This window comes from Brassica napus, chromosome C1 (genome assembly GCF_020379485.1).
Source record: "Brassica napus cultivar Da-Ae chromosome C1, Da-Ae, whole genome shotgun sequence".
Taxonomy (NCBI): Eukaryota; Viridiplantae; Streptophyta; class Magnoliopsida; order Brassicales; family Brassicaceae; genus Brassica; species Brassica napus.
In genome coordinates this window covers 49,929,843-49,941,893 of record NC_063444.1, presented here as the reverse complement: position 1 = coordinate 49,941,893, position 12,051 = coordinate 49,929,843, and the positions used below count along the sequence as shown (strand labels likewise).

General features: G+C 34.4%; 3 protein-coding genes across 4 annotated transcripts; 2 read left to right on the top strand and 1 right to left on the bottom strand.

The window, feature by feature from the left end:
• The first annotated feature begins 1,109 nt into the window (after nucleotides 1-1,109).
• Nucleotides 1,110-3,276, top strand: LOC111202434 (protein TRIGALACTOSYLDIACYLGLYCEROL 4, chloroplastic-like). Its single transcript, XM_022695302.2, has 5 exons — nucleotides 1,110-1,655; nucleotides 1,744-1,996; nucleotides 2,071-2,443; nucleotides 2,525-2,862; nucleotides 2,941-3,276. Exons 1-5 carry the CDS (start codon nucleotides 1,396-1,398, stop codon nucleotides 3,136-3,138), a joined length of 1,422 nt encoding a protein of 473 aa, XP_022551023.2. The 5' UTR covers nucleotides 1,110-1,395; the 3' UTR covers nucleotides 3,139-3,276.
• Nucleotides 3,277-4,167: 891 nt separating this feature from the next.
• Nucleotides 4,168-6,495, top strand: LOC106346107 (ubiquitin-like-specific protease 1A). Of its 2 annotated transcripts, none has more exons than XM_048744868.1 (9): nucleotides 4,168-4,931; nucleotides 5,001-5,080; nucleotides 5,164-5,254; nucleotides 5,340-5,438; nucleotides 5,539-5,631; nucleotides 5,703-5,822; nucleotides 5,901-6,004; nucleotides 6,081-6,153; nucleotides 6,250-6,495. In XM_048744868.1, exons 1-9 carry the CDS (start codon nucleotides 4,320-4,322, stop codon nucleotides 6,310-6,312), a joined length of 1,335 nt encoding a protein of 444 aa, XP_048600825.1. In that variant the 5' UTR covers nucleotides 4,168-4,319; the 3' UTR covers nucleotides 6,313-6,495. The 2 variants fall into 2 exon arrangements, with proteins under 2 accessions (XP_048600825.1, XP_048600824.1); XM_048744867.1 differs by having other exon boundaries at nucleotides 4,177-4,925.
• Nucleotides 6,496-7,986: 1,491 nt separating this feature from the next.
• On the bottom strand, nucleotides 7,987-9,506 carry LOC106346099. Its single transcript, XM_013785349.3, has one exon. It carries the CDS (start codon nucleotides 9,180-9,182, stop codon nucleotides 8,139-8,141), a length of 1,044 nt encoding a protein of 347 aa, XP_013640803.2. The 5' UTR covers nucleotides 9,183-9,506; the 3' UTR covers nucleotides 7,987-8,138.
• Nucleotides 9,507-12,051: the final 2,545 nt, after the last annotated feature.

Sequence of the window (12,051 nt, the reverse complement as noted above, 5' to 3'; positions counted from 1 at the left end):
TCATATGTAACCCCATGTTAATTACTTGCTGCATTGTTTGCAAGGGATACCTTTTTCTACCTTCGGAGAAGACATCGTATTCATTCCATGGTTTAATGAATACATTCCAGTAGATTACATATAAATTAACAGATCCCTCACAAACATACAAATAAATATATGTGGAAGCATTCAATTTAAATTGTTATGGTTTATTTTCTGAATTTATTATCCACAATTCATAGAGTTATCAAGTATATCCCAAAACATAAAAAAGCGTTTGATATAAGTCATACAATAAGAATCTAAATATAGAGAAAAAAGCACATAATAAACTTGAACAAGCTTATCGAATTAGGATTACATTTATTGGAATCACATAGAAGCACACATACTACGATATAAGAACAAATTTTCTTCCCAACGACTACGTACGTTTAAAGAAGCTTAAGCTGAAGAACAAGAATAAGAAAGTGATGGAATCAGTCACGAGTCTCGTGGAACCTTCTGATGAAATCAGTGGACTTCCGGTTAATAGCTGGTTCGACAACGTACCAATTATAGAAGTTGCCTTCACTATCTTCACCATACATCTCGTCGTCTGTTCCTGCCGGGTTTGATCCCTGTCTTCTCCTCCACCATGCCTTGAAGCTGCCGAAGAAGCCAAACAAGAAACGCCAAGAACCTCCCATTATAAAATCCTTTTAGAAAAAGAAAAACGTTAAGAGACAGAGAGATGTGTTTTGCTTCTGTATGTCTAAAGATGCATATAAGCATGTGAGTGAATGTGAGGTCTGATGGTTTAGGGTTCAAAGACACATGCTCTCTCTTTATAGAAGGCTGGCTAAGTTGGAATCCTAGAGGAACCATGCGAAACACCCCCACCAACCAATAAAATACTCTTTCCCTTTCAAGTTATTTTTTGCTGTAAACTAATTTTTTTGTTATAATAAAAATTATTTTATGATTCTAAACCAAATGTTTTTATTGATTTATTTTTTGAAATATTAATTAAATTTATTAAAATAATAAATATATATTATAGAATTCTAATAATTAAATTAGAGTAAAATTTGATAATTAAAATATTTTTAGATGTGTGAGATATTACTTAAACGACATATAAATTGAAATAGATGGAATATAACTTTTCACTTCTTTTTCCCGAAAACGAGCCATTAAATAACACATAGGCATAAAGTTTTTTTTTTTTTTTTTTGGCATAAAGTTTATATTGCAATATTTGTATTAAGCAAACCAACATTTGTCACCGAATTAAAACGGCACACACTCTACTTATGCAACCTAAAAACGTCAGGCTGTTTTCCGAGCCAATCCAGAACCAAAAGATTAACGAATAACTTCGGTAATCTCGAGGTTCAGCTAGAAACCGAGCGACGGCAGAAATCGACGGCGATGAACAGACTGAGATGGGTCGGAGAGGGAGACATCTGGGAGCTAGACATGTCAACTCCCATAACACTCGAAGCCACGGCACGAGCCGTTTCCAACGACCCTCTCCCACTAGGTCTCTCAAGAGGAACTCGTCTCTCTCGCCCAAAGCAAGCAGAGTTCTTCCACCGCTTCATGGCCACACCTCTCATCCCTTCCTTCTCCCCTCTCGCTGGTGGCCTCTCTCTCCAAAAAGTCCTCACTTTCCCTTTCCCCAACAACTGGTAACACTTCCTCAAGCTTCACTCTTCCTAAAGATCCAATTTTTATTGTCCTGATAGTGTCGATCATGTTGGTTTTGTAATGTACTAGGTTTGTGTCTCTTCTGGGTCAGTTCGATGTTCAAAGATTCGTGTCGGAGGTGAAAAAGACTGAAGCTTTTGTTCGAGGGTCAGCTTCTCGGTTAAGCACACTCGGCAAGCAGTTAAAGGATAAGTCTTTGTACGCGTTAGGCTTCTGCTCTGAGCTGTTGTTAACACCGGAGGATACTCTGCTTCTCACCTATGATACTTACAAGTGTGATCCTAACAAGAATCCAAGAGCTAAAGCTGTCTTCAATCACAAGGCAATTCCTCTCTTATCAAAATTTTCCCAATGTGATTGTATTTTACTTAGTGATTGCTATTGTTTTTTTTTCAGTTTCCGCTTCATACTCTGACAGCAGAAGCGGTTTGGCCTGGACTGTATGTGGATAAAGATGGTGAATATTGGGATGTGCCGTTGTCAATGGCTGTTGATCTAGCTTCTCTTCCTGCTGAGTCTGGTTTAAGTTACCATTTATGTTTGCATCATCACAGTGGAAGGCCCAAGAAGTTTAATTGTGATGATGATGTGGAAGTGGATGTGGAAGCGCCTCCTCCAGCTTCTTTGCTTCCTGGTTTGTCTTTAAAATCCGCGGTTTCTTATAGAGCCAACATGGATCTCTGGAGGGGTATCACTCCGAAGCTAGAAGCCTGCAAGCCTTATGACATCTTTCTCAGTAGCCCTCATGTCTCAGTATCTGGGATCATCGGTATGATAAGTTTCTTAGACTCATTTTCAGAAGCATTGTTAATTAGGATGATCTTTCTGATAACTTCCATTGAATCAACAGGTAGTGTGATGACTGCAGCGTTCGGTGAAAATTCAATAAGAACAAAACTTGAGAAGGATTCTGAAGGTGTAGGAGGGTTCTCTCTTCATTTACCATCTGTAAACTCCGGATTCATGGCTGATGCCTTAGGACGTGCATCACTCACAGCTCAATATGGAAACTTTCAGAAGCTCTTCTTTGATCTCACCCGTTTCCACGCTAGACTAGACTTCCCTCATGGTCTGAGGTTCCTTTCCGGCGCCACTAGTGTCGCACAAGAGCTTTTGAATTCTCGGCAGCCTAGTTTAGAAGCGTTTCAGAGAATCTGCCCTGAAGTAGCAGTATCTCTGCAGCAACAGGTAAGAAGAAGTTTTAACTATCCTGCTATCTCAGGATTCATAAGTTTTCAGCTACTTGATTTATGGAATATGTTGCAGATTGTTGGACCGTTTAGTTTAAGAGCTGAGTCTGGAATTCGGATTGATCTGAAGAATGGATCTAACCCTATGACTATCCACAACACAGTGTTTGCTGTGGAGTATGCTCTCCAAGTGCTTGCTTCTGCCAAGGCTGTCGCGTGGTACTCACCAAAACAAAGAGAATTCATGATTGAGCTTCGCTTCTACGAGACCTAGCCTCAGGACATGTGAAGATTGTAACAGATTTATATACCCAAATTATTACAGACACTGGAGTGACCATAAACACAGATTGTCTGGTCTTTGTAGCATTAGTTGTTATTTTTATTCAAAACCAAAAATATTTTCTTTCAATCCAATTTGAGCAGACAGATCGGTTTAAATCGCTCTTGATCAGTAAATAGGTTTAAACTAGGTAGGATAAGAGATATTATACAGAAAAATACATTTATATTCTCGATTGAATTAATATGTTGGTCTTTAAATAATTTTTTTTAATTTTTTGTTAATTACATAATTTGTTTATTGATGAGCTGATCTCATTTAAAAAAAAAAGTCAAAAAATTACTTACCGCATAAGAACCTAACGTTTAGGTCGAAAAATCTCGGGTCTATTTGATTACAATGAAACTATGTCAGCTCGGTATTATATCATCATTTAGTAATTTAAAAATTAATTATGGTTATGGGAAGTTTACGTTTACGTATCAATCATATCTATCTTCAATATTTTTCTCTTTTTCATTTTGGTTATTGTTCGATATAAATATTGATTTTGAAGTTTATTCTCATTTCGTTTGTTTGTTTTGACCTGAGATTTAAAAAATACTTATGATTTAAAATAATTAAAGAGATACATACTTAGATTAAGATCTGCATCTTTTGTAAAATAAATATTTTATATTTATTTTATATTTTTCTACATATTATGAAATAATAAAATAATAATATTAAATAACTAAGAAATCAATTACTATTATATAATAAATTGGCGTGTACATATAAATTAAATTATCACTCTTGTTTATTCGCAATCAGTTTAAGGTAACTTATTATTTCGAATCACATTAAATATAAGTCAGTTTAAAATTCGTAAATCAATTTTAATCGGTTAAACTAAAAACATTTTTATTATTTTGCTCAAAAAACTAAATAACATTAAAATACATTATTTATAAACCAATTTGGACCGAAACGGAAGCCAGCCCTATAATACTCTTTCTGAGGCAGAGGGTAAGAAAACCATAACGAACACTTGGGAAAATTGCTTGCTCCCGAGTTTGGGGATTTTTGAGACCTTTTCAATTCTCGAGGATCGAATTGGTTCACTTCACACGAATGAACGGCGTGACTGTGAGCAGTTACCCATCATCTTCTTCTCACAGTCGTCTAAGGAGATGGCTCCACCAGGAAACCACCACCGTTATCCAGAATTGAAATCTCCTCTGCGGAGACAAGTCCACGCTCCTTCTCCTGTCCGAAAGTTCGGTTTCTCTGCTTTCACAAGACAGAATCGTAACGCTGTAGGACAAGTTTCTGGTAACGCTTTACTCAATGGGAACTGTAACAGCTTAGAAAGGAACACACTTGATTTGCGTTTGCAATGTAGAATGGATAGAGAAGTGATTGATGTTGACGACGACGACGACGACGACGAGGTTGATTACGTGGAGGTGATATCCGATGATGACGAGGTTGAGATTGTTGAGAACGTTGTGGCTATGGAAGAAGAGAGTGAAAAGGAAGTGTCTTTAGATGGTTTGAATGTGGAAAATGGGAGCTTGATGGTGGTGGATGATGATGATGATCCTCAAGCTGATAAGAAAAGTTTGAATCGCCCTGTGACTGATGTTTGTAGCTTTGAAGCGTATAGAAAGGCTCTCAAGAGCGCTGAGAACCGGACTTCGAAACTGAAAGCCAGAGGCTTTGGTGATTTTTTGAGAGAAAGGTGTCGTGGTTTGTTGCAAAGCTTGCGTTCCTTTTTTAGACAAGACGAAGAACCAGTACAGGTTTGGCTTCTTTATAGTTTTGGTGTCTTAAGTTTGTGTGTTTATGTTTCTTTTAATTGTTTTTTTTAGGATGGACGGAGTGAACCATTTGAACCACTTTCCAAAGAAGAGTTGACAGCAGTCAAGGATGCATTCTCAGCTAATGTTCAGTTTGGTCTCCTGTTTACTTTCTCTAATGATTTCTTTATAATGTTTTTGTTATATAATGCTATGAACGTCTCTTTGGCTGCAGCAACATCTTGGTTTCACATGAGAATTCAAATATTGACATTACTGTGGAGAAACTGAGGTGTCTTAAACCAGGTCAATGGCTGAACGATGAGGTTAGTCACTGTGCTCTAAACCTCACTCTTTTCCAGTTAGAAACCTCTATGATTTAGTTAAAAGCTTGAACTTTGTTCTTTGTAGGTGATTAATCTGTATCTGGTATTGCTGAAAGAAAGGGAAGCTAGAGAGCCAAAGAAGTTTATCAAATGTCATTTTTTCAATACATTTTTCTTCACCAAGGTTATATACACATTCCTCTGACATATGAGTTTTAAGGCTTTGTCTCCTATATATGTTCATGAATTTTAACGAGAAGACATAACTTTAACTCATACCTCAGTTAGTTAATTCGGGGACTGGATACAACTACAATGCAGTCAGAAGATGGACTTCAATGAAGAAGTTGGGTTACCATCTTATAGATTGTGACAAGGTAAACTTCTTTTTGTGTGAATTTTCTCTATGTTCCACTCTCTAATAGACCTTTGTTTTTGTTGTGGACAGATATTTATCCCTATACATATGAACATTCACTGGACTTTGGCTGTTATTAATATAAAGGAACGAAAATTCCAGTATCTTGATTCGTACAAAGGAAGAGAGCCTAGAATCCTCGATGCGCTGGTAAGTATTTGAGTAAATGAAACATGTTTTAATCTTCTCATATGGAGCCTGATTATGTAGTTTTTTTTCATTTGTCAGGCTAGATACTTTGCCGATGAAGTTAAGGATAAGAATCAAGTAGATGTTGATGTAAGTCAATGGAGACAAGAGTTTGTGCAGGACCTTCCTGAGCAGAGTAATGGGTATGGTATCATTCTTTTCTAACTAGTTCGTACATCCACATTAGCTGTGTGTGACTTGTTTCTCTGTATTTTGCAGATTTGATTGTGGAATGTTTATGCTGAAGTACATGGACTTCTACAGCAGAGGTCTGGATCTTTGTTTCACTGAGGTAAAATCAAAGGAAACTCTATTTAGAAACTGTTATCGTGTGAGAGAGAGACTAAAGAGTGCTGAATGTTAAAGATGTTTGCGTGATTTTGCACAGGAACATATGGCATACTTCCGGGTTAGGACAGCGAAGGAGATTCTGCAACTGAGAGCTGAGTGATTTTTTTTTTTGAAAAGAGAATAGTTTTGAAAGGTTTTTCATGTAGATAGTGTTGGAGAGAGTTACTAAGTTAGTTGTGTTCTTAAATATTTTGGTGTACATACAGAAAAGGATAACAATGTGGTTGTGTTATGACTGTTATCTCTGTTGGTAGTGAAAATTTGAATGATTTTTTTCTCACTATTCTATCTTCTTCTTTTTTTACAAATTTTCACTATTAAATGCATTGAATTTGATATTTTAAAATTTTCTAAATTAAAAATTAAAAATTAAAATAATGTGGTTGAATAAAGATATCAAAGCTTATTACTCTCACCAAACTTATTACTTAGAATCAATGTTTCTAACCTTAGTGTGATACTTGTACATGTATTACATGGCATAGTATGAACATCAAGCATGCTTGCTCCATTCCAACTTTTGCAACCAAAAAATACGTATACATCAATGTTAAGAAGTTACGTGATAGTCAAACAATCAAGTACCTGCTTCAGAACATGTCAAAAACAAAAGACATACTTGGCTGAAAAGCAACAAGAAGAAAAAACTATTATATACACTAAACAGTGCGTTCGCTGATACTGCCTCAACGGAAACTCCAGAATGCAATGACATTTGTTTACTTTCTAGTAACCAAAAATGTCAAATGCAAGGACTAATAGAGTAATAGTTATTAAGATCTTAATGGGTTCTACTACATTTTGATGTAATAAAAGTACCAAAAGATGCTTCATAAATATTTCACAGCGGGAAATTGATCGTATTCACATGGTCACGTCTGAAGTATCTATTTTTCTGCAGGTTTTTGGATTATGTATGACAAGTACAAATTTGGGTCCCCATGAAGAACAAACAAAAATTGAATATATATCAAAAATAATTTATATGAACAGAGTTTAGTCAGAAGGCAGCCTTTTTCCCTTCTGTCACTCTGCAGAATTGTTCGTCTTTATATTTTTCACCCTCGTGGACCACTTTTGATGTCATTGTCCCGGACCATCACTTCCACACACATTACATCATCTGATTATTCAATCTGAATTTGTTAATGATATCACAACACTGCTGTTATGTCTGAAAAAAATCCCACTTATTAATTATATCATCTCATTATCAAATATGAATTTGTTAATGTTAATATTCCTAACAGCTTTGTGATGTCACTATATATAGACATTTCAATGTTTCCCCCCACCTTACAAACTTGTGGTTTTGGTCGGCCAGCAAACTACATGTTGGCTTTGCATTTAGTGTGATGTTATATACAGATTAGCTGGTTGGTGATCTAACTAAATTGATGATAGTGTTGTAGATGTTGTTGACTTCTTGTTGTTGTTGCATGTCTTAACTTGTAATTTGTGGGGCTCCAAAACAAAATAAGAAGATAAAACTAGTGAGTGTTGGAATCATAATGCATGTGCAAAAGCATGTGGCCTTTTGATTCCACTCATTTAATACTCAGAACCCTAAAACCTGTTGACTGCTTTTCAAGTGGGTTTTGAATCTTTTGATACAAATATTAGGCCTAACAAATATAATAGTACTACAAGACAAAATTCGACATTGTTTAATGTTTATTAGGTAATAATGATCCATTAATAAGAACATAATCATAGAAAAAACAAGACCAAACAGAAATTGTATCCTCCTAAAGGTTTCAAGCTTTTGTGAGTATGAAGATGAACATAGCATGAAATAGAAAATAGTGTGACATTACATTACTAGTTGTACTCAAAAGATCGAACCAATGTCCAAATAACTAACTAAACACATGAATGAAATATGATATTATATAGAGATTAAAAGTACTTTATAATTTATCTCTTTTAGCTTTTCATAGCAACCAAGGAAGGAACTGAGTCCAAGTTTGGAGATGTGTTCTTGTCAGTAGTTGAAGACTCTGTAATAGTACGATCTCTATGACTATTAGTCTTGGCTCTCATTGGACTAGCAAAAGCCCATCCCCAGCTTCTATTCGCCATCTTATGATGAACAACGGTTGATGATGCTGATGATGTCATAATCATAAACCCACCAAAGATACCACCACATTTAACCATTTCACTCATGGCATCATCAGCTGCTTCACCACCACCACCACCATTACTAATAACCTTTGTGGATTCTCTCTGTGACTCAATCCTTCTCAGTGCGCAATCTCCAAACCCATTAGAGATCCTCTCAAAGAAGTCTCCAGAGAAGCTTCTGCTTCCACATCCTACAGATCTAGACCTCAACACTTTCCTCCCAAAAGAAGATCCACCACCACCACTACCACTGCCAACACTGTTTGTTGGCGTTTCTACAACAACTTTGTTGTTAGTACTCTCATCTTCTTCCTCCACTATCATATCAATACCTCCTCCACCAACAACCCTCTTGGGTGTCTCTGCTGTTATCTGGTTTCTTGGCTTAGAAGAATGGCTAACTTTTTTGGTGGTTTGGTGTTTGGAAGAGTAGAGATGAAGAAAGGACCAGAACCCACTTCGCTTCCTCTGGTTGAAACCCTCACCGTATGAAGCAGCCGTTGACTTGCTTCTCTTGTAGATAAGATTAGCTGAAGAGGATGAAGAAGCTGCGAGCATACTCTTCTTCTTGGCAATTACAAACGGGAGGTTGTTGTTGTTGTTATTGTCTCTTCCGTTGCTTCCAGATGAGAGGGATAGAGCAAGAGAGGTGTTGGAAGAAGGAGAGGAGGAAGATTTGGGAGAAGAGAGGTGGTTTGGTTTAGGGAGAGGGAAAGAGGAAGTGACAAGCTTACCGAGCTTTTCTTGGAGACATAAGGGGCAGATACCACCAGGGTTTTTTGTGTAAGGATGTGTTATGCATTGCATCCCTTCTCCCATGTCTTGATCTTTGTGTTCCACCATTACAAGAAGATTAAACAACGATGATGAAGAAAACCAAACTCGTTGAGTCCTCTCTTGTTTCTCTGTTTATGTGTGTAATGAAGGAGAAACTGAGCTTTTAGCTTCTTTTGAGAAAGAGAGAGAGTTTACTTGTTTGTGAGTGAGATGAGATGAGAGAGTTTGTAAGAGAAAGAGAAAGGCGTCGTCGAGATCCCCCCAAGTGCACGTGGGACTTCTGACCTGTACCGTTAAGACCACCCCCTTTGATTATTTATTTTTGTAGATTTTACTTTTTATTTGAAGATCTGGTGTATACCAATCAACTGGTTATATATATCAAAGCTGAAAATATGAAATGGGGTAATATTATTCAAAATCTTTTTTTTAGTTTGGTTTAAATGCATAAATTGAAGAAAAAAACACATCTTAAACTATTTTAGGATAATGTAGTTTAGTCAGAATCTGATTCCAAATGATGAATAAACTAAACATTTGATGATCTAAAAGATTATACAGAACAATTTTAGTTTAATTAATTAGACCTAGTTAAGTAGACCCTAATTTTTGTGTGGAAATGCACATTTATTATTTAGAGAAAACTTAGAGGGACTTTTGGTTCAGAGTCCAGAATCTTTTCTAGCCAAAATCCAAAGCATGTTTTTAGTTCCCTCTCATTGATCGAAACTCGAACTTGTAACTTTGATTATTTTTGCTGAAATTTGATGCAACCATCGTTTTAGTTCACTTAAATTTTTAATTAAATTCAATTGTACAAAAAAAAACTGCAACGTATATCTTGTGGTCGTCGACTTTTCTCATATCATTGAAGTGTTATGATCAACTAGCTTAGTTAAGTAATTAAGTTTAAGCCATAAATAAACATTGATAATTGACAAGAAGGAAAAATAAATACATTTACTACGCAAAATACCCTAGTTGTTTCCCATGTTAGTGCTCTTATAAGTCCGGACCCATGCATGTTAGTGTATTAAATATCACTTATCCTATCCCCTATATATTATTTGAGAAGCATTGCAACATTTTTTTGTAGCAACGTGTCATTACTAGAATGATTCTTAGAATCCTTAGAGAAATAGGTTGGTCCATTTAAATATATAATAAGTTTTTTATTAAACCACAATATATACATTATTAATGTGATTTATTATTTCCTTAAATAAGATTACGGAATTGCCTAATGTGACTAAAGTATATATGACAATTAATGATTTTGAATAATAAAGATTTGATAAAAATAAGTGTGTATTATAATTATATTTGTTTAATTTTAAGCTATTAAAATAAATCAAACAATCATAGTAACGATATAATAAAAATTAAAAAAATTATTTATATATTATATTTTTAATTTTTAAAAACGAGTATAAATTACTAAAACTGTTAAAAGTTTCACATTCAAATTTTGTGATCTATGATTTAAACTTTTGTTATGACATGATACAAATAATTGAAAAATAATATAAGTTAAAAGTCTCATTTAATAAGTATCAATAATTAAAAATATATAAAAATATGTATCATTTTAAATTAAACTATATGCCATATAAAAATACATAAATATCGTAATTTTGAAATTTATTTTGAACATTTTTTTTGATAAAAAATTTGAAAAAATATTGACAACTTAATTTTTTAAAATATTATAAATTACTTAAACCATTATTCCCACAGTGAAAATTTTGTTATCACTAATTTAGACTTTTTGCTATAATAGATACAAATGATTAAAAAAAATATGAACAAAAAGCATCATCTAATAAATATTAATATTAACATATACCATATATATGTTACTATCATTTAAATTTAATTATATATCATATCAAATAGGAAAAAATATTTTTTCGATTTATTAAATTTATTTATATGTTCGCACCAATTTAATAATATAAGTAGTAGATAATGACTTTTTAATTATTCAATATATATTTATTATTTCATAATATGTTATAAATATATAATATATAAAATAATTTTCATATATAATGTTTATCCCGCGCAAGGCGCGGGTCTTAACCTAGTAGTTTTGTTAATTGGGAAATTCACCGGCTTCCGTTTGATAGGAGCCAACCAAGCATACAAAATCATTTAATTATTTAATTACCTCTCTTTATCCATTGTATTTAACTTATAAAATCGCACAGTATTAATTCGTAATCCACGTCTAAATATGGGGTTAGCTTATATGATTGAGAGCATTTTTTATCATATAAATGGTGTAAGTCAGATTCAGTCATTCAGATTATCGTATTATATATGCTACTCAAATCTAAGAATATTACTACGACATATTCACGTAGAACAACGTCCATGAGTATGCGTAGTTTTATGCTATTGGCTTATCGTCATATGTTTAGATATCATAGACACATCAATCATTTTTAGATATTCTGTTTCTCATATCTTTTGAGGATAAACATGTGAAAAAATCGACCACGACATGACGATAAACCAAAGCATGTATTATGTAAAATCTTATTTCCACACTTGTCTATAATCACGAAGATCTGTAATCTATAACATATCGAAAGCAGAGACGTAGAGAAACACACAAAAGGTGGTCCAAAGTTTTGATTGCTCGTGTCTTTTCCCTCGTCTAAATTTATTGCACAGTTCTTTGTCTTATCGTTCATTTCTCCAGTTCCTCTATTTATATGGTCCATTTATGTCATGTTTAGTTATTACGAAAAAAATCTAATTTTATACACATAAGTTCTCATCTATATCCCTTGCATTTCAAAATGCTACTACACCTGACCAAGTGGTGGTAATCTAGTGGTAATCTCTTGTGGTGGTAGTCTAGTGGCAATCTCTTGAGATTTATTCGATTCTCCTGCAAATTAAGTTATCATCATTTGACCAGTCCGGG